Source organism: Raphanus sativus, chromosome 5, assembly GCF_000801105.2.
Source record: "Raphanus sativus cultivar WK10039 chromosome 5, ASM80110v3, whole genome shotgun sequence".
NCBI lineage: Eukaryota > Viridiplantae > Streptophyta > Magnoliopsida > Brassicales > Brassicaceae > Raphanus > Raphanus sativus.
Window position 1 is genome coordinate 23,639,675 of NC_079515.1, and position 23,438 is coordinate 23,663,112.

The following is a 23,438-nucleotide window of genomic DNA, read 5'->3' on the forward strand; positions in this document are numbered from 1 at the left end:
AAATTTAATTTTAACTTAATTAAAAATTGTTGTTTACTTTGAAACCAAATATAGAGCTCAGCGATACCATACATGAATTGATCCAAATTACTATACATAGAATTGCATATCTAATTAAGATGATAACATAATGATATTTAATATTATTTTTATGATATAAATTAAAATAACTTAAAAATTATGAACAAATATATAGATTTTTATATCCATATAATGATACCTAATACAATTCTCTTTATTCATCATAAATATAAGTAATAAAATTACTTGAAAATTATAAAAAAACATATGTAAATATTTAATAATTATTATGATTTGATTATTTTATAAGTATTTATTTCCGTGCATGAGCACGGGAGAATCACCTAGTATATATATATATTGCCAGTGAATCAAAAAATTAAAAATGTCTTATGCTGATGTAAGCAGTGGCAACTAATTAATGAATTAACGAGTCAACTGGCTTCCACGTCACGGGTTCAATTTTCCATCTTCGATATATTTGAGATAATTTATGGTTCCGATAAAATATCTGAGGAATTTGTCCTTTTCGCCCTTATCTTCTTCTTCTTCTTCTTCGAGTGTTTAGAACGTTTCTCGTTAGGTGATTCAACGAAGAGAAGAAGAGGGGGTCGTCAATGACCTCGCTACTCCTCCTCAGAACGCTCCCGCTCCTCCGCAACGGTTTTCTCAACAGCCGTCATCATCAATTAAGCATCGCATCATCGGCGTGTTTCTTCTCTCGCCGGCGCCGTCTGTTGTCGTGTTCTCTTTCTGATAAACCGCAGTTTCGGGAGGAGGATGATTCTCCCGTGAAAGTGAACTCGACGGCGGCGCCTGTTGATGACGAGAATTGGCGTTATGAAGATCCTGATTATCGCAAGTGGAAGAACCTTGAGGCGGAGATACTCGGAGACGTCGAACCTTCAGCTCTTCTCGCTAAAGATATTCTTCACTCCGATAGGTAACTACTTTTCACTTTCCGAATTTTCACCATCCATTTGATTCGAGTATTAGGTTACGTGTTTTTTTATTACATCTTGATCATAAGTAGATATTTGGATGGGGAACGCTTGGACTTTGAGGATGAGAAAATTATCATGGAAAAGCTTCTTCCCTTTCACCCATACGCTAAAGATAAAATTGGCTGCGGTCTTGATTTTATTATGGTACGTTACTTTAGGCTGCTGCTGCCTCACATCCCCTTTATATCAGGTCTACTAATTAAAAAATATATATCATATGGAATGACTTTTTTAAAAAAAAACTTAATTGTTAATGGCAGGTTGATCGCCATCCTCAGTTCAGGCACTCGAGGTGCCTGTTTGTTGTGAGAACGGATGGTGGGTGGATAGATTTCTCCTACCAGAAGTGTCTTCGAGCCTATGTTCGAGATAGGTACCCGTCTCACGCCGACAGATTTATTCGTGAACATTTTAAGCGCGCTAGTAGCTAAAACTCATTACTGGAGATGATGTTCTGTTAATACCGTCCCAATACAACAGCGAATATTCTCATATACTTTTTGCTGCTTACCGTTAGCGAAAGAAGTTACACAAAACGAGTAACAGTTGTTGGAAAACTTTCTTGTAGTAAAATTGGACTGGCTCAATCGATTGGTAGGGCTTGAATCAGTTAGGAAGATATAGCAGAAGAGTAGTTTAGTGATCCCCATCATAGTTTCATTTAACCAAAGTTTTAATGGTCTCCTCTCCCATCAGCTTTCTGCAACCGTATTAGCTATGGGTACATTCTAGATATTAACTCTGTCGTCCTCTGCTTTTGACAATACGGCTAACCATTACTCGAACATCTACCTGCTGAACCTTACGACAATCCTAGTCCTAGTTTCCCAAAACAAGCCCGATGGAAAACTAAGAGCTTGATTGGTAGAGTTTATAGCAGATAATATGTTTCTTATGAACTTATATCACCAACATTTCATTATTTAAGCAGGTTGTGAATTGTGATATCAAGGATCAATCAAGTGATTAAAAATATTAACAAAGCAAATGTAAATACGATTCTTGAAGACGAGGAGAACCAGCACAGAGATAAACCCACTCTTGGGTTGTTTATTTAAGGGAGGATCAAGTATAGAAGACAAAGACGAGAACCATCCATTAAGACGAGAACCATCCATTTACTTGATGGTAAAAGTAAGCATATCGTCCCATTGCTTGACGAGAACACTAATTAAATATATTTCATATCAAATACGAGAAAAAAGATAGTGTGTATACCACCAATATGATACAATATAAAATAGTAAATAATGTGTTTGAAACTTGATTTACATCACAAGCAAGATTATAATAATAAACAATGAGGAAGAAGAAGAATAACAGAAACATACAGAGAAGCAAGGTAAGTAGTGATGGCAACTGGCTCAGGGTGAAAAATGGTTATCAGAAAATTTTTACCGCACTTTTTTAGTCGATGACTTTGATCAGAAGCACTTCCTGTGAACGATAGACGGTCCAGATTCGTCATACTCGGCTTTCGCAATCCACATCTGCAAATTTGAAACACATATGTGAAAACACTGATCACACACACCAAAACACTAATATAATATGATATAAGGTTTGTATCAGTGTTTAAAAAAAAAAAGGTTTGTATGTAATTTACCTGCTGGAAAGTGCTGAGGGAAGCCAGGATAGAGCCACCGATCCAGACACTGTACTTCCTTTCTGGTGGAGCCACAACTTTGATCTTCATGCTGCTTGGAGCCAAGGCGGTGATCTCTTTACTCATCCTGTCACCAATTCCACCAAACATTGTGGTACCACCACTAAGCACAATATTACCATAAAGATCCTTCCTGATATCCACATCACATTTCATGATCGAGTTGTAAGTAGTTTCATGAATTCCTGGATTTTCCATTCCGATCATCGATGGCTGGAACAGGACTTCCGGGCACCTGAAACGCTCTGCACCGATGGTTATCACTTGACCATCTGGCAGCTCAAAGCTCTTTTCGACAGATGAACTGGTGTTGGAAGTCTCGAGCTCTTGCTCATAGTCCAAGGCAATGTAAGAGAGCTTCTCTTTCATGTCTCTAACGATCTCACGCTCAGCAGTTGTGGTGAAGGAGTAACCACGCTCTGTCAGGATTTTCATGAGGTAGTCGGTCAGATCACGGCCCGCAAGGTCCAGACGCAAGATTGCGTGTGGAAGAGCATAACCCTCGTAAATTGGAACCGTGTGGCTCACACCATCTCCAGAGTCCAAAACAATACCTAATCAAAAAAATAAGGAAAACAGGAGCAATTATATAAACGAAGCAGACCATAACAAATTTTTTAAACTGAACCAAACTCAAGGAAAAAAAACAAAATGTCCGAGACCTAATTATCCTAAACTAGCTACCGATCTCTTGATGCACCATTAAAGCACAAAGCATAATGTTGTGATGTATTTTTTAAGGAAACGTAATTTAGGAAGCGTCTTTCTCAAGAAAGAACAAGGGTACTGACCAGTAGTACGGCCACTGGCGTAGAGAGAGAGAACAGCTTGAATGGCGACATACATAGCAGGGGTGTTGAATGTTTCAAACATGATCTGTGTCATCTTCTCACGATTTGCCTTTGGATTGAGGGGAGCTTCGGTTAGCAGAACCGGGTGTTCTTCAGGGGCAACACGGAGCTCGTTGTAGAAAGTGTGATGCCATATCTTCTCCATGTCATCCCAATTGTTGACGATACCATGCTCGATTGGGTATTTGAGAGTCAAGATACCACGTTTGGACTGTGCCTCGTCACCAACGTATGCATCCTTTTGTCCCATTCCAACCATCACCCCCGTGTGACGTGGACGTCCAACGATGCTTGGGAATACAGCTCTTGGAGCATCATCACCTGCAAAACCGGCCTATGTGCAAGAGAGTTGTAACTGATCCACATGGAAACATTCAAATCTTGTTTTTGTTAGTAATCCAGAGAAGCTTTCTACCTTGACCATTCCAGTCCCATTGTCACAAACGAGTGGCTGAATGTCTTCACCGTCCGCCATCTTTCAATATCTAGCTGATCACATGAACATAAGATACACGAAAATTATACACATACAAAATGAAAGTATTAAACATCTCATGAAATCAAGAAAAAGGAATCAGATTACAAAATAAATATATATAAAAAAGAATCATAACAAATCTTTAAAATCCATAGAAATATTCAATCCTTCTTTAGTGAGTAACAACTAACAACACCTATTTGACGAGTGATCGTATGTTATATTTCAGTCAGAAAAAAATCTACATACCGAATTTACGTAGACGAACAGAAGACAAAGAGTTCTCGGAATTGGGTTTTTAAATTTTTCTGGAAAATGGAAGGAACTTTGGCCCTTAATATCGTTCGACCATAAACGGATCTAAGCCGTTAGTTTTATTCATGAGGCCAATAAATCAGCGTGTAAGAACATGTGTCCACCTATTTTTGATTTCAGAAACAACAGCCTGACCGAGAAATACGGTTCCATGCTCTGTGTTACCGGAAGAATAGGGACACGACAAAGCATTGGGGCTTCTATATTTTTAGTAAGTAATACCTCATCTCTTCCAATTTTGTCTTTCTTTGACCTTTTTTGTGTTCGAATTTTTTTTTTGTGTTCGATATTTTTGTTAGTGATTATGTAATTAGTTAAAAAAGCAATTATATTAGACTAAGCATATGAGAAAGTTACGGCCGAAATTCCAAGTTACTTTTGTAAACTTTGTCAAAAAAAAGGTTACTTTTGTAAACAAAACAAAAAAAATAATTCAGGTGATTATTTTACTAATATACATTAATTTCATGTGTAAAAAGTCATTTGAATTATTTAATATGTAACTAAAATTTTTTTGTAACTATAAACTAAATTATTTTTTTCAATTTTGAAGACACGAAATTAATGTATTTTAGTCATTTTGTGTAATAAATAGCATAAAATAGATCAAACATTATTCGTATTACATGATCTATAAGTACACTATTTTACTTAAATAAATATTAAAAATTCGAAAATCATTAACAAAATGTTTCAATTTAGTGTAATCAGTATATAATAAAATGTAGCAATACTTGAGATTACATATTAGTTTTTGTTTAGTTTTCATAATAAATTTGATAAATATCCGGAAATTTCCATTTCCCAAAATGTATCTCTTAAAAAAACTAAATATCACTAACTAATATCACACAATGCAAATTACATATATCAAAATGAATATGTCTTACAAATATACATTCCTAAACCTAAATAAACATTTTATTATATTAGAATATAATAAACACATAATCATTTATTTTACACATTTATATATCTATTTCAAATTACTATTTTGCATATTAAAAATTCTCGTGTTTCAAAATGCGAATCAAGATCTAGTAGATCAATAAAAAACTACACTTGATCTATTCTTCTTACTTTACTTCATGTTTCTGTAGTATCACATACATAACTATTCTCCAAATTACACTTATCTTCTAAACTACTATATTTATATATAAATGATTCATTACTCATGAAATAAGATACACTAGTTCATTTTCTTTAGTTACAACAATTTTGGCTATTTTATATATTTGTAAGGTTGTTGTAACAAATGTAAACGAAAAATCTTTTCGTAAACATATTTCACTAAACATATTTCACTACGATATTTACTTTGAAATTAAAAAAAAATGATGACATTTAATTAGTCCAATAGATCCTCATTATTATGGATAAAGTTGGTGAGTAAGCACTCTTTTTTTAAAAAAGAGTAAGCCAAACAACTTGAAAACCAAATTATAAGCTTCTCTCTTGGGTTTGTTTCCCGTAGATACTCAAATCCACATGTGATTCATCGTAACGTTGGGTGAGGTACGCCGAACATTTGATTGCTGGATATCTATCCATTAAACACCAATTATTAACGTTGGATGAGGTACGTCGAACGTAAAGATGTTAAGAAAATGCTTACATTCTTTTTCTGCTAATAAGAAAATACTTACTTGGGAGGGTTCTTTTCGGACTGGCAGGTAGGAAGACATTCAACCAGACAGTCATGACTCGGTTTCACGAAGAATGGAATCTGCCATGAGAAAAAGTAAAATACGTTTTCAGTGTTGTAATAGTTTACCGAACACATCAACATGTTAAGCAACATGAATCATCATTTTGGATAGTTTAAATTTAAAGATCACTGGAACTATTGATAGATATTTCAAATTATACAAAAAATTGACAAGAATATGGGTAGTGGTTTATCTACAAGAATTCCTCTAGCCTAACATGTTACCCAAATTTCTAGTCGTGTGTTCAATTGGTACTTTGGAATATTTATGTTTTCAAACCTAAAATAGACAAACGTAGACGCAAATGGGTATTAGTTAGAGACTTACGGAATATCGATCCTGACCGTTCCCAAGTACCCGATGCAAGGTGGATCTGTATGTTAAAAACGCATGTTAAAAAATAGTCAGCAAGAAAACTTTAATTGCAAAAATCACAATGCGAAGGATTAAGGATTTATGAAAAAGGATGTATTAGCAAGACAAGACACTCGAACAAAAATAAATTACTTAAACAAGCCGTTGCTCCAACGTTCCAGCAAGTCACCGAGATTCACTATATACGCTCTGTCGGTAAACCAATCATATAAAAACAAAACTCTGTTATAGGAATTAGTGTCGTATTTAAAAATTTAAAATGAACCATGGACCCAAATACCGATAATTTTTTCATTATTATACCCTTTGATCGAAGGTACATATTCCCATTTCCGAGGCTTCGCGTCCTTATCCTTGCATATCTGCTCTCAGATAGTAGCAATTTCTTATAACTAAACCAGGTCATATCAATGGCTATATAACTAGAAAAAGAAACTATGCAAGACCTGTAGCCCCATTACACCATCGGTTGCTAAAAGAGTCATCATGCCGAAGTCAGAATGTGCTCCACATGCATATATTCCTCATGAGGGATCAGACGCAAAGTCCCTCGTTTCGTGGCGTGAGAGCCGACTGAGATTGTTCAGGAATTGCCTTTGGAGAAGGCGATGATGTAGGAGACAATGGCGACTCAGGAGAAACCGTATCAGCTGTAGCAGGAGGTATAGTAGGAGGAGTAGCAGTAGGGGTATTGTTATCAGTAATAGGAGTGGGTGTAGAGGAAGCCGGCAAGGAAGTAGAGATATCAGGACAGGGCACTGCAGGAGATTGCAGAGTTTCAGAAGTAGTGGGAACCGGAGAAGTGGGTACCGGTGATGATAGAGGAGTAGGTTCCGTCGGTGATGCAGGAGAGAGTAACCAATCATCTATGGGAAGATCGGTTTGCATAGTAGGTGGCGTGACATAGGCTGCATCATCAATGCCTGGGAATTTATCCTCAAAGAAGACAACGTCTCTACTGATGAAAAATTCATTAGTGTCGAGATCATAAAGGCGCCATGCTTTCTTACCAAACGGGTAACCGACGAACAAGCAGCGACGACTTCTGGCACCAAATTTATCTCTGTCTCGAGGTCTTGTATGTGCATAGCAGAGACAACCAAATACACGTAGTTGAGCATACATCGGAGGGTTCCCGTGAAGCACCTCATAAGGTGTCTTGCCATCGAGAACATGAGTTGGCGTTCTGTTGATTATGTGTGCGGCTGCCAAAATACTCTCTCCCCAAAACTCAACTGGTAACCGAGATTGAAACAAGCAAGCCCGCGCCACATTGAGGATATGCCTGTGTTTACGCTCAACTCGACCGTTTTGTTGAGGTGTATAAATACAAGATGTCTGATGAACGATTCCTTGCTCACGAAAGTACTTTGAGAGACAGAGAAACTCGGTTCCATTGTCTGTCCGGATCGTCTTTACTTTGTGTCCAAATTGTCTGTCGCTCATTGCACAAAATTGGCGAAGAAGAGATGCCACCTCAGACTTTTCGAGCATCAAATAGGTCCAAACTGCTCGTGAGTAGTCATCAACAATTGTTAAAAAATAAACTGCACCGCAAGAAGATGGTGTGCGATACGGTCCCCAAACATCACAGTGAATTAAGGCAAAAGGAATAGTGGCTTTATTAAAACTATCAGGAAACACCTTGCGAGTCTGTTTCGCTTTAAAACAAATGTCACATTGACTAGAATCAGTAAAATCCAACTTGAAATTCTTAAAAATAGGTAGAGTAGACAAAGCTTTATAAGACGGGTGTCCAAGTCGGCGATGCCATAGAGTAGAAGAAGAAGATGTCGCCTTAGAAGCTCCATGTACTCGTGCGACCTTGACCCCAGTAAAGTAGTAAACCCCCTCACGTTCTTCACCTGCTCCAATCAGAGTCCTCGAAAAACGGTCCTGTAAAACACACAATGTATCAGTAAATATTGCTATACACCCTGTTTGCTTTAGCAATTTCGAAACAGAGATGAGCGTGCAGGTGAAATCAGGAACAAAGAGAACGTCAAGTAAGAAATAATCCTTGCTGAGACGCAAAGTCCCTCGTTTCGTGGCGTGAGAGTCTTGTCCATTAGGGAATGTAACAGAGGACGATGGAATATCACAAACATCGTGTAGTAGTGTGAGATCCCCTGTCATGTGATGGGAAGCTCCTGTATCTATAATGACATCAGTAAGAGTTGTTTTACCCGACAATCGCTCAGAAGAAAGATTGGTTTGTTGCTGTTGCAGAAGAGAGATCAAGGAGGCGATCTGGTCTGAGTTAATCGTCGGTGAGTTGTGTGCAGCATTAGCACGTCCTCGGCCACGTCCACGACTGTTGGTATTGCGACCACCACGACCACCACGATAGTTAGAAGAATTTCCATGCTGGCGTTGTTGTTCTTGGAACCACTCGGGGTACCCATGAACCAGAAAGCACTCCGAGATTTCATGACCTCTTCTTCCACAATGAGTGCAGGTTCTGTTAGGATCTCGAGATCGCGGTGGAGTGACCTCGACGGTAGTAAGAGTAGATTCTTTCGAAGACTCTGTTCGGGCTGCAAAACCTAACGCCTCGGTGCGTTGTTCTTTAGCATGTGTAGACGCCATGTTTTGCTCTTCTCGAATCACTCGTGAGTATGTAATGTTTATATCTGGCAAAGGTTCTTCATCAATGATGCGGGAACGGATGGAGGAGAAACGCGAGTCATCTAATCCAAAGAGGAATTTGTGAACTCGTGCATCTTCTTTTTCTTTTTCAATGTCTGCAGCAGCAGCACATGTGCACGGACGAGCTGTCTTCATGTTTTGTAGCTCTTCCCATAACTTCGTAAGACGCCCGTAATACTCCAAAACCGATTTGCCATCTTGCTTACAGTTAGTAATCTCGTCTTGTATTTGATGTAGACGAGTACCATTCTTAACAGAGAAGCGGAAGCGAAGACTTTCCCAAAGCTTGGATGCATCGGGAACATGAGACACTGTTGATCGGATTTTAGAATCAATGGAGGTACGAATCCAGCCGACAATCATGGAGTTTGCCGCAAGCCAGCGAGATAAGTCAGGCTCTGTTTCTGGTTTCGCAATTGTGCCGTCAATGAAACCAGTTTTCTGTTTTGCTTGTAGAGAGTTACGGAGTTCCGTAGACCATTCCGAGTAATTGTCTTGTGTAAGTACGACAGATGTAATTAGTGCACCAGGATTATCAGATGGATGAAGATAATAGGGAGATGTGTTAGGCGTAGTAGAAGTAGTAGGGGAGGTAACTGTAGAGCTCTCGTTAGCCATGGCAATCGAGACACAGAAGAAAAATTAGAAGTAGAAGTAGTAGTAAGGTAGAAGACGATCAACAGAGGGACGGCTGATCAAAAAAAAAATTTTAGGTTAAGATCTTTGGCTCTGATACCATAAAATATAATATGAAGTGTGTGTTTATTCATGATCCCCAATATGGGTATATATACATCGTACAATAACGTAACCCTCAAGTCTAAATCCCTTACATATAGGAATGTTTCCTTATTTCTATCATTATCTCTATACCATGTATAAAGGGCATTATATGCATAAAGTTAGAAGGGGATCAAAGAGAAACAAAAAACATGCATCGTCTCTCCGTCTCGCTCCCAACCATCGAGGCATATTGCCAATTAATTTTGAGATGGAAGGAATGAGAATTAACAACTATAAATCTTGAATCAAAGTTTTTTTTTCTTCTCAACTATTTCGAAGCAAGCGTGAAACCTTGTACAAACCATGTAGATAGCCGTAATATCCATTTATTCAAATGTGGAAGATGAGAGACAGCTACTTAAAAAGATGGAAAACAAAAATTAGACTTACAATGCTTCTTGATGATATTTTTCCATGGTCTCCTTCCATCCGGGCAACACAACTACCATAAACATCAAATTTTACTCATAAGAAAATATATAACTATAGCAAACAAAAGACTTTGATAGGATATGGAGCTAACCAGGGTTAGGCCAAGTGTTTGGGCTATAGAATGGCTTATCCCCATGGGGATCATCTATAGGACCTTCGATTCCAATGAAAAAACACTCTTTGTAGTCCCCTGATATCCATTACTATGTTATAAACAAGATTTAATATAACAACAATGTTTGTTAGGCAAGTCAAAAGTTATTCTACTTACCGTGGACTTGATTCTCAGGATCTAAGATTTGATCAAGGACAGGTGAATATCCTCGGTTCTTTTTATTTCTCAAGACTTTCATCTTCTCCTCCAAAGGAAGAGCAAAGAATTTCTTACTCTGCTCAAAAGCCTCGTCCTTCAACTCCTCACTTAAACCATGATTTATGACATAGAAAAATCCGCACTCCAAGCATGCCTGGAACAAGAATGAAACATAACAGCAGTTATAATGGTCACACACTATAATCATACTTAAAAGGAAAATAAATGGACGCGGACCTGCTTGAGCAAAACAGCTGATCGATGAAGATCAGAGCTGGCGAGATCTATGCAAGTAAGGGCTGAAACGTTGATGGTCGAAGTCTCCTCTTGAGCTTTGTTCTCCATCTCCGTCTCTCTCTCCCAACTCTCTTTGTTGACTTTTTTTAAGGATAGGAAAATGAATTGTTTTTGGAGTATCAAAATGCTATTTAAAAGGATCATACTATCTTTTTTTGTGAATCTATTTAAAAGGATCACTACTATCTATTACCCTTAAATATTAGTCATTTTGCCCCTCTTTTTTCAAACTGAAATTTCCCCTCATAATCCCACACGACTAAAATAAAAATATATTCACATATACATCCTTTTATGCATATTTCTTCTCTTCCCGGAAATGCTCATATTTCTCTTTCAAATCATCAGTGTTTATTTTCTTCATTGATCGGTTATGTTTCATTTTATTTTATTGAAGCACCTCCAAACACTACTTGGTAATAAATCTGCATGGTAATAACCGGGCTTCGTAGCCTGGTGGTAATGGAACCTCGGCTGAGGTGCCCGCCACCCAGCTTCGAAACCCGGCCACAGCGATTTAACATCTTTACTGCTGGGGCGCTGGACCCCTTCGGGGGATATTTGGGAAAGTGGCTGCCCAGACACCAGAGATACCAAAAAAAAATCTGCATGCATCTTTTAATCGCGTTTCAGAACGTGAATCAAGTGTTTGGTCGAAAAAGTGTGTTGTTACCGAAGAAACTGACATTCACGTTTTTTAGTTTTTTTTTTTGAAACAACATGTTTATGTTTCTCAAGGCCATCTCCAATGGAACTCCAAAACACTATCTTAGTGTAGTTTTTACACCAAAACCATTTACAACCCAACTCCAAAAATTACACAATTTTGGTGTAACACTATAATTTTACACCAAATTTTGTGTGACACTATTCATCACACCAAAACACTATTCACTCCACTAAAATATTATTCACTTATTTTATTAATAAAACATACAATTAAATAAATAAAAAAAAAGAAAATAAATACATATAATATTACTAGATTTTGATCCGCGCTTTCAAAGCGCGGAGTTAATCTTTTTCGAAAAATTATTTAGTGAAAGTTTGAAATTTATACATATGTTTTATAATTCTATTTGTTTTCAAGTATATATAATTAAATTAAATTTACATAAATATCATTTTATGAATATGAGATAATCATTCCATTTAAATAACCTGCTTCATATTTATTTTACTTATACTATTAAAGTTTTAAAAGTATAATATAAATTTATTTAAAACATTTATTATTATTCCAAATTTATTTTATAATAAGTTTTTTTCTTTTTGATCCTTATAAGTTTATAGCTTTTTTCGTCCACCAGTCTGAAATCTCTGTTACGTCTATTTTAAAAATTTGTTGATAGATTTTATTAACAGTAAATATGACACTATCAACATTAAGAAATATTTAATGCAAAAAATATATCTGTAATAATTAATAGTTCACATATTATAGTGCTAAATCAATGGTTACACTGACTATATACTATTGAATTTTTTTAACTAAAAACCTTCGATCTTAAAATCAACAACATCCATTCAATTCAAACAGTGCAAATACACTTTTTGAATTTAATGGACGTTGTTGATGTTACTATTGAAAATTTTAGATTGTAGTTTTAGGTTGAAATATTATAAAGTGAAAACATCATTTATAAGCTTTATGAAAACATAGTTACATCTCCTTAATTTACGCTGAGCATTTTTTGGAATAAACCCATGTATTATTTGGTCAACAATTACGTTGAGCATTTGGTATAAATATTTGGTAGAGTTAATATATAATTTGTTTTGAACGTGTAGAAAGTTATAAATGCTATAATTAATTTGGAAAATCTTAAATGCAAATAACTAATGAAAGATTGACGAATTTATGACAGTAATTTAGTTGAGAATAATAAATGTTGCTATGCATAAAAATAGGAATGGCATTAGAATGTAAATAAATTGAAAAAGTAAGGGCAAAATCCTATGAAGTATTCTGTTTTAATAGTATAGACTAAATTTTGATCCGCGCTTTAAAAGCACGGAATTAAAATGTTTGTTATAATTTAAATATGATATAAATATCTAGTTACATAAATACTTTTATTGCTATACTGTATTCACGATATAGATTGTCTATTTCAAAAACAAAATGTGTTCCACACTTATTTTATATCGGTCTTAGTGGACCGACACCGATTCAGATCATACTCCTCTACCTCTTACAATATATTTATATTATAGTCTAAGCACTGATATAATTATCAACTCAATATTTAATTTTATTAATATTTATTGTGTGTTTATTATAAAATAACACAAAGAATTTTATAAATACATGATAATTTTTAATAACAGAAGTTTTCAATATTTGTATTCATTTTATTCATATTCAAGATTGTGTAAATCCTTTAAACTGGTTAACAAAAAAGAAAAATTAATAGCGCGGAATTGTATACTTTTAAATATTTTATTTTATAATTAAATTTGTACATCAAATTTTATAGTGTGTTTTGTAATATTATTTAATAGTTAGTTGCAAAAAAATATATTTAATAATTGTTTTATATATTTCAGAAAATAATAATTTAGCGTATTGAACCCAGTTATTAAAATCATTTTTCTGTGAACTTGGCCCATCAAATCTAGAACTTGATTATAAAGATTATTTATCCGTTGAAAAAATAGAAAAAGAAAAAAAAACAAAAAAAAGAAGAAGATCATATGGGCTTTATTATAAAATAACACAAAGAATTTTATAAATACATGATAATTTCTAATAACAGAAGTTTTCAAGATTTGTATTCATTTTATTTATATTCAAGATTGTTTAAATCCTTTAAACTGGTTAACAAAAAAAATTAATAGCGCGGAATTGTATACTTTTAAATATTTTATTTTATAACTAAAATTTGTACTTCAAATTTTATAGTGTGTTTTGTAATATTATTTAATAGTTAGTTGCAAAAAAATATATTTAATAATTGTTTTATATATTTCAGAAAATAATAATTTAGCGTATTGAGCCCAGTTATTAAAATTATTTTTTGTGAGCTTGGCCTATTAAAATCTAGAACTTGGTTATAAAGATTGTTTACCCGTTGAAAAAAAAAAAAAAAAAAGAAAAAAAGAAGAAGATTATATGGGCCTTATTTATGTTTTCGTAGGTTAGATTGGCCGACTTTATTATGCTTCAAAATATGCATATGGTTTAGAAAAGGTGTAACGTGATTGGCCGAGCGATTTTTGGATGAATAATTGAAAAAACTTCCAAATATGGTAATGATATATCTTTGTAATTATCTCCAAAAACCAAGGGCAAAAATCTATTAGGTATTTTGCTTTAATAGTATAGATAAAATAAATTTTAGTGTGAAATCTGGTGTTGTGGTTGGAAATTTTTTTATTTTTAGTGCTAAAACTACACTAAAATAGTGTGGTTTTGACACTAAAATAGTCTTCATAGTACTTCGTAGACTTTGGCCTTCCATTATTTTAATAATTCGATTAGGATTTAATAATTCAGAAATGGACTATGGCTATATTTTTTTTTTGAATCCAGCTCAAGATTCTTATATATAGTTTGGTAAAAATATCAGATAATTCAGGAGGGTCAAACAAAAAATTGGATGATTTTGAATATTTTAGATAAAACTATTCAAATATTTTAACTAATTGTTTTTTTTTTAAAAATATAAAATGTTTGTTTTATAAATTTTATTAGATGTTTCAATCGTGCATGCAAACATACTTATCTTGCGAATTATTAATTCAAAAATAACATGATAACTTATTGATGTGTCTTCAAAATATTTAATCGAACATCAAACTATTTTATATATGATAAATTTTTTCATCAAAATATATGTTTATATTATTGTGTTGAATTTGGAAAATTTTATATATTAGAAATATTTTTGAAAAGCTTTTTAATACACTACATTTGTTGTTGTTTTGTGCTTGATTGGTATTTAATCATGCATTGTTCTATTTCTTAATAGTAGTTTTTTCATGGTTGAACTATATAATTTGGAATAACTATATATATATATATATATATATATATATATATATTTGTATTATTTATTTTTTTAAAATACATTTTTATTGTTCAGCAAATTTTTTATTATATTAATTATCTAATATAAGAAATAAATTTTAAATTGTTGATATAAAATCTGTTGTTAGTTATATAATAAATTATATATAACTAATCATTAAAACTTATCAACTATATTAAACACTCTAACTTTAAGCCTGAAAAGTTTTTGTTAAAAAAAATATTTTGCAAATAATATTACAGATCTTGTGTGGACGATTGTAAAGAAAACGGCGCGATGTTAGCGTCTTAATGTGGGGGACTACATATTTAAAATGATAGTAGATGACATCGTCGCTCTTGGACCGTTGATTTACCATCAATCAATCGCTATCAAATATAGCTGGAATAGTTAGTACACGTGTCATATACCGTGTTTCTCGTGATAAATCAATTTCGGAGTTTCATCAAGGAGGAGAGGAGAAGACGGAATCTCGATTCGCTGCCTAGAGAATTTTGATTCTTCCGATAATTGTTCTGCCGATCTGATTTTCGTCAATTGATTCCAGGTTAACGAAGACACCAACCAGATTATATCTCTCCGATCGTAGATGATTTTTCGTTTTGTTAATTCTCTTATAGAAATAAGTCTCCGATTTTTTCAGGAGGAGGATTATAGCTGAACAATTTCAATATGTGTGTGTTGCAGATTCGGCATGGAATTGGTGTGATATATATCTCGTAACTTGTATTTAATGGGAGACTCGTTACAACAACATTCTGTTAGAAGAACAAGTGTGGTGGCAGGAGCTGGGAAAGATCCGTTTCCTAAGAGAAGCTTAGTAGCTGCTATTCCACGAGCTGTTCACCAGACGATCGGTAAGCATGTTGTTTCTTTCTCGAGAAGCGGCGGTGGAATCGTTGGCAGCGGAGCCGTGCAAAACGCAGCCGTTTTTCTACTCAAAGTGGCTGTTTTAGAAGTGGTTCGGAGAGTTTCAAAGGCGAAGTGCCCTCATTTGTGGAACACTCTCCAGGCGTTGCAGTGCTTCTGTTATCCCCCTCTCAAGTGGATTCGGAGATGGGCTCCTTTCAAGGACTTCATCAAGGCTATGCAGGTTTTGACGAATTTGCATAAATATTCTCCTATATTCTGAATTGGTAGTAGCAATACATTGATTAGTGTTATATTCTAGTATAGAGAATCATGTTCACTAGCACCTCTGTGATCCGTTTTTATTTTATTTTATTTGGTATGCGTATTTGATATCTATTTATCTAATACTGATCTGCTGTGAATCTCCAATTTAATCTTTTATATGCAGATGCTGTCTCGGCCGTTATTGGTCCTCACGATTGCGGAGGCTCTCACAGACCAGTCAGAGTCAAAGCAAGAAGACTCAGGTGGTACTGCCTCTAATGCATCTTCGGAATCACAATCTGAGCCGCAGACGTCTCAGTCTCTATCAGACATCAGGTACATGTTGTCAGTGTCTTATCTACAAATTTTGCAAAATCCCCTGAAATTATTCAACCACTTGACAGTCGTTTTCTGAGTATCATCTAAGATATATCTTAAACTTTTCTGTGAATTCAGAATTGAAGATGAGGCTACACATCCTGCAACTTCACAAGACTGGCTTAAACAACTTTATGAAGAGCTGGAAAAGCAGAGACTTAGCTTGCCAGAGAGGTTATTATTTAGTTTTCAGTCTTGTTATATGAAGAAGTGTTCTTTTCTTTTGAGTTTCCATGTTATATTGTATGCATTTTTAGATCATAATATTTGAGTCTCATTTTCAATGTAGAATCAATGAGGATGAGCTTCACAGATTTTATAGAGTGTCAAACGGAGACTTCACTTCCTTACTATCTTCAATAAAAAAAACAATCCGTTGGAGGGAGACTTACAGAATCCTATCAGAAGAAGAGCTTGAGACATGGTCAAGTTTAGTCTTTTGGCATGGATATGACAGGAACCAAAGACCTTGCCTCATTGTACGATTGGGCCTTGCTTTTCTAAAGTTGCCATCTCATGAAAGACCTCGTTTCGCTCAGGCTATCAGTACGTCCTCACTACTGGCTCCCTCTACTGCAAATTCCAGTATTGTCTTTTAATCAAGTTTTTTTTTTCTTTCAGTTTCTCAGGTAGAGCACGGCGTTTTGCATCTTTTAAACCCGGAGAATTCGGAACTTACGGTCTTAGTGGACTGTGAAGGATTGTCTCCTCTGAGGATTCCAATGCAGATGTTGAGATCATGTTCTTCAATTCTTCAAGACCACTTCCCTAACCGTCTCGGCTGCCTATTCATCATTCGCCTTCCTCCTGTTGTCCGAGTCATTTCTCAGACTTTCATACAAGTAAATAATCTTAGCTGAGCTAATTGGTTTTCTTAGTCTCTGTTCTTGGATCTATTGATCCGTTTCATATCACATGCCTAAACTTATGTTCCCCCTCTCATAGATTCTCAGACCAACCACACGCAAGAAACTGAGAATTGAAGGGGAAACTTTCCACCGAGTCCTCTCTGAATATCTCCAGACGCTTCCTTCGTACCTTGGCAGCGACTGCAACTGCAAAAGATGCTCAAATCTCAGCGGAAAAGATTCACCACAACCGCAAACTCACACGAGAAGCAAGATAGGAAGCTCGAGGGAGACAGAGCAGCTAGACGACACCAGCCGCTGGAGTTACGACGTCCAGACACCTGATTTAGCCTTTGAGGGAGACCCAAGCCTGAACGTATGTAGTCAAGTGCTGCGGACAGCAATAGTGTTCGCACTCATGCTTTGGCTCTTTGGCGCACTGCTAGCTGGATTTGTCGATCCTGAGAGCAGACCCTTTTAGTGTTCCGTGAGGTAAGACCAGCCATAGTGTCTATCTTACCTATGTGCCATTCGTGTATATAGAAGTGTGGTATGCATTGATATATAGTGATTAGTGAATAAACGGTCTCTCATTCAGCGTGGAGGGATAAGAAGAAGAATCAATCGGTTCAAGTTAGTTTTGGGTCATGGTTTAGGGTTAATGGTGTGAGGTTCGGTTTATCGTAAGTTGGGAGAAGGAACTATGGTTTAGTATGCTGTGTCCAAGATTTGTTGGCGCTATTTGTAAAGTCGGATTTGTTTAAGAACAAGAAAAAAATGTTCGTTTAAAAAGTTTTATAAACTTGTTTATACTTTATAATATGAATATTGTGTTTATAATGAATTATTGTGTATTCTGCAATGGATTGCATATCTGCATGAAGGGAAATCACAAACCCTAAAAGACAGTTGGACTGGGACCTTTAAAACTTCAGTAGTAGCAAACAGAGCTGGAGACTTCTTCAAAACTCTTCAATAACATAGGCAAGATAGTCTATCTTTTTTGAGCAAACCAAACTCATTGAAGAAGTCTCCAATACACACAAATATCCTACAAACTGAATCTTCTCAATCCATTTTAGCACATTAAGATAATACACACGAGAATTTGCACTACTTTAAGTGTTTGCCGACGCTATTATAAACCATGTGTCTCAGTGTCTCTATCAATTTGTAAATATATATTGCGTCAAGTCTCAACTTATTGAAGCAGCCAGGGATGTCAATTTGGACATCATTTCATTGGTCACCCATGTCCAAACCCATTTGGACTAAACCAAATTAGACCAACAAATAAAGATATCCAATTGAGTTTAACCAATTAAACCCAAATCCAATGGTCTTAACCCAAATGGACATGGACGGCCAAATGATACAAAAATCATAGGATTTTATTTTGAGGAAAAAATCAAGTTTTCCCTCCAAGACCGTAAATCGAGATTTCTTGACATAACCGTAAGTTGAGTTTTCCCGTCAAAACCGTAAAATGAAGATTTTCCGCCAAAATCTTAAAATCGAGTTTTCGAGTTTTCCCGTCAAAACTGTAAATCTAATTTTTCCGTCAAAACTGTAAATCGAGTTTTCCCGCCAAAACCGTAAAGTCGAGTTTTCCCGCCAAAACCGTAAAATCGAGTTTTTCCGTCAAAACTGTAAATCGAGTTTTCCCACCAAAACCGTGAAATCAAGTTTTTTCCAAAACCGTAAAATTGAGATTTCTCACCAAAATCATAAAATCGAATTTTTATTTTTTCCGTCAAAACCGTAAAATCGAGTTTTCCCGCCAAAACCATAAAATCGAGTTTTCCCGTCAAAACCGTAAAATCAAGTTTTCTCGCCAAAATCGTATCTATGCTTTTGAATTAAAAAACAATGAAATTATGTTTTTTTTGTTAAAAATGAATTTTTTGGATGTTAAAGTAGAGATTATATTTGGACTTTGCGGAATGCTCATTTAAAATGGACCAATTTGGTATGGACAATTTGGTCTGGTACCATCTGGGCTTAAAAAAATAATATCCATTTAGACTGGTGTGTCCATTTGGACGGCTCATGACAGCCCACTTGACACCTCTAGAAGCAGCATATCAGTTCACACTTGTGTAGTAGATACTTAAAATGTTTGCCGACACTATTTCTCTTTCTTGCATGTTCAAACCCAATTAACCACTTTTCTCATATGACTAAACTGAGCAGAGAGCCGATAACATTTGGGCTTGGAAAAGAACTGGGCCTAACGAAAGTAAACCGGTTTCTTAAAATACACAAGAAACATTGATAGAGAGATAACAAAACCCTAGATGTACATATATAAATCACAATTACTTTCCTCATTTCCTCTTCCATTGCCGTCGTCTTCGAAAACTAACTCTTTAGCTTTCCGCTTCCCATCAACTTCTGCAGTAAGCTCCTCCTATCAATTTCTCGATTATCTCTTTCTTCTTCTTCTTCTTCTTATCTGCTAACTGTTGTGTGTTTATCAGAAAAAAAATGAAGGTTGTTGCTGCTTTCTTACTGGCCGTTTTGAGCGGAAAAGCTTCCCCAAACAGTGCCGATATTAAGAATATCCTCGGATCAGGTTTTTCTTCTTAAGAACTCTTTGATTTTTTTTTCTCTAAATGTTTTAAGATTCGTTGCAATAGTGGATAGGTTTTTTAACTAAGTAAAATGCATGTTTTGGAGGAATCTGAAATGATTCTTTCTCCAGTAACCAATCATATGTGCCGTAATATATATTGCAATGTACTGAGAGTAACAAAATGATAGAATGTGAAACTTTTATTTTTTTTTGCAGTTGGTGCTGAAGGTGAAGATGCTCAGATTGAGCTTTTGTTGAAGGAAGTCAGTGGGAAAGACTGTGCTGAGCTCATTGCTGCTGGAAGGGAGAAGTTGGCTTCTGTTCCAAGTGGTGGTGGTGTTGCCATGACTTCTGCTCCTTCTGCTGCTGGTGGCGGTGCTCCTCCTGCTGCTGAGGCCAAGAAGGAAGAGAAGAAAGAAGAGAAGGAAGAATCCGATGATGTAAGGCTTTTTTTACTTTCTCTTTAGCGCAAGTCTTCATTCAGCATTATTTAATGTAAATTAAGATGGCTCACCTTTTGCTTTTTTTTTTTTTGTGTGCAGGACATGGGTTTCAGCCTGTTCGAGTAAAGAAGCCGTTTTTTTTTCCGTTTTGAAATCTATATGATGTTTAGTTTGTACTCGGATTTTTCTCTAAGACATTGCTGGGATTTTTACACAATTAGTAATCTGCGGTCTTTTTGATCTTGTTTTATTCTTCTTGCATGCCTTGGTTGAGTCTATGTCAGTTTTACATCATCGTATACAAATTAACTAAAATACCACTTCAATGAACTTTAGTTAAGATTTCAAATTTAACTCGACACCTATGAAACTTTTGCGTTCCTTAGTTTATTCTGATCAAAGGACCGCAGAAGAGTCTACGTAGTTGAAGATTACAAACTAAATATGAAAACGTCAAAATTGAGGAAGTCTGGCCTGTCCTCCAACCAACCATAGAGGTGATCCGCTCTGACAGAAAGAATCTCTCATTTTTGTGTCTAGTGTTCCCAAGTTATATTCTGTTGTGCCAATGTGGCTTAAGTTTCAAGTTAGATCAGACATTAAAGTGTATGGAAACAATCATGGGTGAATGAAAAAGTATGATGAGCAAAAAAAAATAAAAATATGGAAATCGTCAAAATTGTTTTCAAAATTTGGAAATCAAAAGAAATGTGAGTAGTAGCCAGTAGCCACTTTATTTTATTCTCTCGCTAGTCCATCAGAAGGCGAAATTCCTCCTTCCAAGTGTACTTAAGAAAATGCATGTCTTTATCGTAGACAATACTCTCGGAAAAACTATGTAGACGAATGACAACTTCAGTGAATCTATTAGCCATATCCACTGTAGAGAATTGATGCTTAAGGCCAGTAAAATGAGCATTCTTGCTAAGATGATCCATCACCACCATAATCACATTAAAGCCTTGTGAAGGCGTTCGCTCTTCAATAAATTCCATCTCAATATTGTGAAGGCGTTAGCTCTTCAATAAAAAGTTTGCATAATTAATTTAGACATATAAGTAGCCTTATTTGGGTGTACGTAATTGATTGTAATCGTTTCATATATGAAAACTTCCTTTTCTACATATAGAGACACGTTATAAAAACCATCCTATCACTCCATTTCTAGAAACCCTACATCCAAAGCTTCATATCTATTCACTGCAACATGAGTGAGACCAAGGGTGGCCAGTACGGTGACCAGATCGGTGTCAAGTTCTGGGAAGTGATCTGCAGCGAGCACGGATACGATCCAATTGTTCGTGAGGATGAAAGAACGGTGAAAATGAGGAAGGTGACCAAGAGTGATCTAGAGATGGAGAAGAAAAGCAAACAGGACAAGACGAGAAGAGCATAGTTTGAATGTTTGTGTTGTTTCGGTTTCATCCTTTTTGATTTTATTTCTCTGTCTGTGGCTTTTATTTATTAATGAAAAAAAAAAGATTGAAAGTTTAACCACAATCAATTTGGTTGTCTAGGAGGCAGAGAGAATGGTTTCCAGAACAGATCTCGTTCTTTGTTGTTTCCGTCTCAGTATGTCATTCGAATCAACTTTGTCCAGCAATTATGCGCCAAGGCTGAATGCCTCAATTTTGTTTTGGTTGTTTTTAAGCCAAGGAAGGCTTTTGTTGTTGTTTTTATTTTGAATAGTGCCTTAGATGGCTTTTGAGCTTTTTGCCTATTTTTGATGTAGTAACATTTTAATTGAATGTTTATTTTGGCTCCTCAAAACGAGATGTGGTTGCTTTTTGTCTGTTTCGAAGGAGTTGAGTGTGAATTCCGTCTTCATGTCTCTATTGTGTTACAAGTTGCTTAAGATTTGCGTCTGGGAATGTAATGGTTTTTTAGGCGTGGAATTTAGGGAAATTCGTTTTAGTTCCTTCTGGTCTCGCGGTGGTCACGAGCGAAGTACTGAGCCCGAGAGCATGGTATCATGATGGTTCCTTCAGGCTTTGTAGTATTCTTGAGCGAAATACTGAGCCTGAGAGAAGGCTTTTTCGTGGCTCAATAACCAATTTTTTGCCAAATTGGGTTAATTTTGGCGTAGTTCCTCCTGGCCTCGTGGTGGTCACGAGGCAAGTATATTGAGCTTGGTAGCATGTAGCAAAGGAAATCTGGTAAATGGCGCCTACAAATTACTCCGCTGAAGAAGAAGAAAAGCAGTCTGGATCGTACCAGCATATGAAGGATATGCTGCTGCTGTACTTAGTGCTGGGAATTTGGGTTTTCACCAGCGGGACCCGTTTGAGCGCTGCTGGCGGGTGCGGGTTGGCGGATTCGAAAAATTCAACATGCGGGTGCGGGTTGAGTCAATTTTAAACAGAGCGGATGCGGATCAGTCGAATTTGAATTTACAGGTACCCGCTAACCCGCAAAAATAATTAATAATATTATTTTTTTCAAAAAGAAAATTTAATTCGTAAAAAATATATAAAATATTAGAAAGTATATAACTTTAATTATAATATCTACTTTTAATTAATTTATCAAAATTATAAAACCCGCGGTTATCCGTAAATCTGGACAGGGCGAATGCGGATATTTGAATCTTTCATTGCAGATTATGCGGGTCGAAATTATGAGTAAAAAAAATTCGGTGACCCGCAGAAACGGGGCGAGCGGAGCGGATCGACCCGAGAACCCAGCTCTGCTGTACTTGAAGAAGGATAAAAGAAAATATCTAAATTTCTTTAAGAGAGCTGAACCAATGGCTGAAGGTGAATGACTAATTTCCTCAGGAAAGGGAGCAAACCACAAGGAGCACTGAGAGCAACAAAGATGAGCAAAATGGTTTTTCCTGGAAACTCTCTATATTACTGTCTTGTTGATGCCTCGTGGAAGGATGTAAAGGCGGTTGCAGGAGTTAAATGGTCTTTAACTCTTTATATAGTAGAGAAGGCACCCAACAACTGTATGGATCATCCTCAATTAGCAAATATTGTGTATTTATTATATAAGATATTACATATATTTGTATCTACATAGATTAGGAAATATCATTAGTATAAATATGTATGTAGTCCTAACTATTATTCTTATGAAAGTCGATATACAATTTTTCCAATTTTATACTCTCATCATTTTCGATAAAAAGTTACAAACACATCGC

The 23,438-nt window shown here is 35.7% G+C and overlaps 6 protein-coding genes across 10 annotated transcripts; 3 read left to right on the top strand and 3 right to left on the bottom strand.

Annotated features, from left to right (window-relative positions):
• The first annotated feature begins 583 nt into the window (after positions 1-583).
• Positions 584-1,564, top strand: LOC108837347 (protein DCL homolog, chloroplastic). Its single transcript, XM_018610405.2, has 3 exons — positions 584-964; positions 1,055-1,169; positions 1,286-1,564. The coding sequence occupies exons 1-3, from the start codon at positions 639-641 to the stop codon at positions 1,454-1,456; spliced, it is 612 nt and encodes a 203-aa protein (XP_018465907.1). The 5' UTR covers positions 584-638; the 3' UTR covers positions 1,457-1,564.
• Positions 1,565-2,193: 629 nt separating this feature from the next.
• Positions 2,194-4,420, bottom strand: LOC108837346 (actin-12). Of its 4 annotated transcripts, none has more exons than XM_018610404.2 (5): positions 4,270-4,420; positions 3,958-4,031; positions 3,483-3,876; positions 2,632-3,245; positions 2,194-2,515 (listed from the first exon to the last, which is right to left on the bottom strand). In XM_018610404.2, exons 2-5 carry the CDS (start codon positions 4,015-4,017, stop codon positions 2,450-2,452), a joined length of 1,134 nt encoding a protein of 377 aa, XP_018465906.1. In that variant the 5' UTR covers positions 4,018-4,031; positions 4,270-4,420; the 3' UTR covers positions 2,194-2,449. The 4 variants fall into 4 exon arrangements, with proteins under 4 accessions (XP_018465906.1, XP_056842492.1, XP_056842490.1 ...); XM_056986512.1 differs by having other exon boundaries at positions 3,958-4,027; positions 4,270-4,402; XM_056986510.1 differs by lacking the exon at positions 4,270-4,420 and adding an exon at positions 4,157-4,207.
• Positions 4,421-5,662: 1,242 nt separating this feature from the next.
• LOC130512432 (2-oxoglutarate-Fe(II) type oxidoreductase hxnY-like) lies at positions 5,663-7,183 on the bottom strand. The gene is made up of 6 exons (XM_057010403.1): positions 6,869-7,183; positions 6,726-6,784; positions 6,555-6,611; positions 6,375-6,420; positions 5,985-6,064; positions 5,663-5,881 (listed from the first exon to the last, which is right to left on the bottom strand). The coding sequence occupies exons 1-6, from the start codon at positions 6,908-6,910 to the stop codon at positions 5,779-5,781; spliced, it is 387 nt and encodes a 128-aa protein (XP_056866383.1). The 5' UTR covers positions 6,911-7,183; the 3' UTR covers positions 5,663-5,778.
• A 3,014-nt stretch (positions 7,184-10,197) lies between these two features.
• On the bottom strand, positions 10,198-11,005 carry LOC108837348 (2-oxoglutarate-dependent dioxygenase tropC-like). The gene is made up of 4 exons (XM_018610406.2): positions 10,837-11,005; positions 10,558-10,753; positions 10,378-10,476; positions 10,198-10,296 (listed from the first exon to the last, which is right to left on the bottom strand). The coding sequence occupies exons 1-4, from the start codon at positions 10,942-10,944 to the stop codon at positions 10,241-10,243; spliced, it is 459 nt and encodes a 152-aa protein (XP_018465908.1). The 5' UTR covers positions 10,945-11,005; the 3' UTR covers positions 10,198-10,240.
• Positions 11,006-15,318: 4,313 nt separating this feature from the next.
• On the top strand, positions 15,319-18,116 carry LOC108835913 (uncharacterized). Of its 2 annotated transcripts, none has more exons than XM_056986618.1 (7): positions 15,319-15,477; positions 15,618-16,023; positions 16,231-16,382; positions 16,503-16,598; positions 16,714-16,970; positions 17,046-17,266; positions 17,370-18,116. In XM_056986618.1, the coding sequence occupies exons 2-7, from the start codon at positions 15,664-15,666 to the stop codon at positions 17,751-17,753; spliced, it is 1,470 nt and encodes a 489-aa protein (XP_056842598.1). In that variant the 5' UTR covers positions 15,319-15,477; positions 15,618-15,663; the 3' UTR covers positions 17,754-18,116. The 2 variants fall into 2 exon arrangements, with proteins under 2 accessions (XP_056842598.1, XP_018464635.2); XM_018609133.2 differs by having other exon boundaries at positions 15,329-15,477; positions 15,574-16,023.
• Positions 18,117-19,553: 1,437 nt separating this feature from the next.
• Positions 19,554-20,540, top strand: LOC108859489 (60S acidic ribosomal protein P2-1). Its single transcript, XM_057010944.1, has 4 exons — positions 19,554-19,670; positions 19,754-19,847; positions 20,064-20,287; positions 20,390-20,540. Exons 2-4 carry the CDS (start codon positions 19,760-19,762, stop codon positions 20,414-20,416), a joined length of 339 nt encoding a protein of 112 aa, XP_056866924.1. The 5' UTR covers positions 19,554-19,670; positions 19,754-19,759; the 3' UTR covers positions 20,417-20,540.
• The last annotated feature ends 2,898 nt before the right edge of the window (positions 20,541-23,438 follow it).

Bases quoted from the DNA above. Each gene is read 5' to 3' on its own strand.
- LOC130512432 (XM_057010403.1), bottom strand. From the start codon at position 6,910: ATGATGACTCTTTTAGCAACCGATGGTGTAATGGGGCTACAG. The intron at 6,612-6,725 runs GTATAATAATGA...GTTTACCGACAG, and splicing joins TATGTACCTTCGATCAAAGG to AGCGTATATAGTGAATCTCG. The intron at 6,065-6,374 runs GTAAGTCTCTAA...TTCTCATGGCAG, and splicing joins ACGGTCAGGATCGATATTCC to ATTCCATTCTTCGTGAAACC.
- LOC108859489 (XM_057010944.1), top strand. From the start codon at position 19,760: ATGAAGGTTGTTGCTGCTTTCTTACTGGCCGTTTTGAGCGGAAAAGCT. The intron at 19,848-20,063 runs GTTTTTCTTCTT...TTTTTTTTGCAG, and splicing joins TAAGAATATCCTCGGATCAG to TTGGTGCTGAAGGTGAAGAT. The intron at 20,288-20,389 runs GTAAGGCTTTTT...TTTTGTGTGCAG, and splicing joins AGAAGGAAGAATCCGATGAT to GACATGGGTTTCAGCCTGTT.
- LOC108837346 (XM_018610404.2), bottom strand. From the start codon at position 4,017: ATGGCGGACGGTGAAGACATTCAGCCACTCGTTTGTGACAATGGGACT. The intron at 3,877-3,957 runs GTAGAAAGCTTC...TCTTGCACATAG, and splicing joins ATGGGACTGGAATGGTCAAG to GCCGGTTTTGCAGGTGATGA. The intron at 3,246-3,482 runs GTCAGTACCCTT...TTTTTTGATTAG, and splicing joins CGCCAGTGGCCGTACTACTG to GTATTGTTTTGGACTCTGGA.
- LOC108835913 (XM_056986618.1), top strand. From the start codon at position 15,664: ATGGGAGACTCGTTACAACAACATTCTGTTAGAAGAACAAGTGTGGTG. The intron at 16,383-16,502 runs GTACATGTTGTC...CTGTGAATTCAG, and splicing joins CAGTCTCTATCAGACATCAG to AATTGAAGATGAGGCTACAC. The intron at 16,971-17,045 runs GTACGTCCTCAC...TTTTTCTTTCAG, and splicing joins TCGTTTCGCTCAGGCTATCA to TTTCTCAGGTAGAGCACGGC.
- LOC108837348 (XM_018610406.2), bottom strand. From the start codon at position 10,944: ATGGAGAACAAAGCTCAAGAGGAGACTTCGACCATCAACGTTTCAGCC. The intron at 10,477-10,557 runs GTAAGTAGAATA...AATGGATATCAG, and splicing joins TCCTGAGAATCAAGTCCACG to GGGACTACAAAGAGTGTTTT. The intron at 10,297-10,377 runs GTTAGCTCCATA...TGTTTATGGTAG, and splicing joins AAACACTTGGCCTAACCCTG to TTGTGTTGCCCGGATGGAAG.
- LOC108837347 (XM_018610405.2), top strand. From the start codon at position 639: ATGACCTCGCTACTCCTCCTCAGAACGCTCCCGCTCCTCCGCAACGGT. The intron at 965-1,054 runs GTAACTACTTTT...GATCATAAGTAG, and splicing joins GATATTCTTCACTCCGATAG to ATATTTGGATGGGGAACGCT. The intron at 1,170-1,285 runs GTACGTTACTTT...TGTTAATGGCAG, and splicing joins GCGGTCTTGATTTTATTATG to GTTGATCGCCATCCTCAGTT.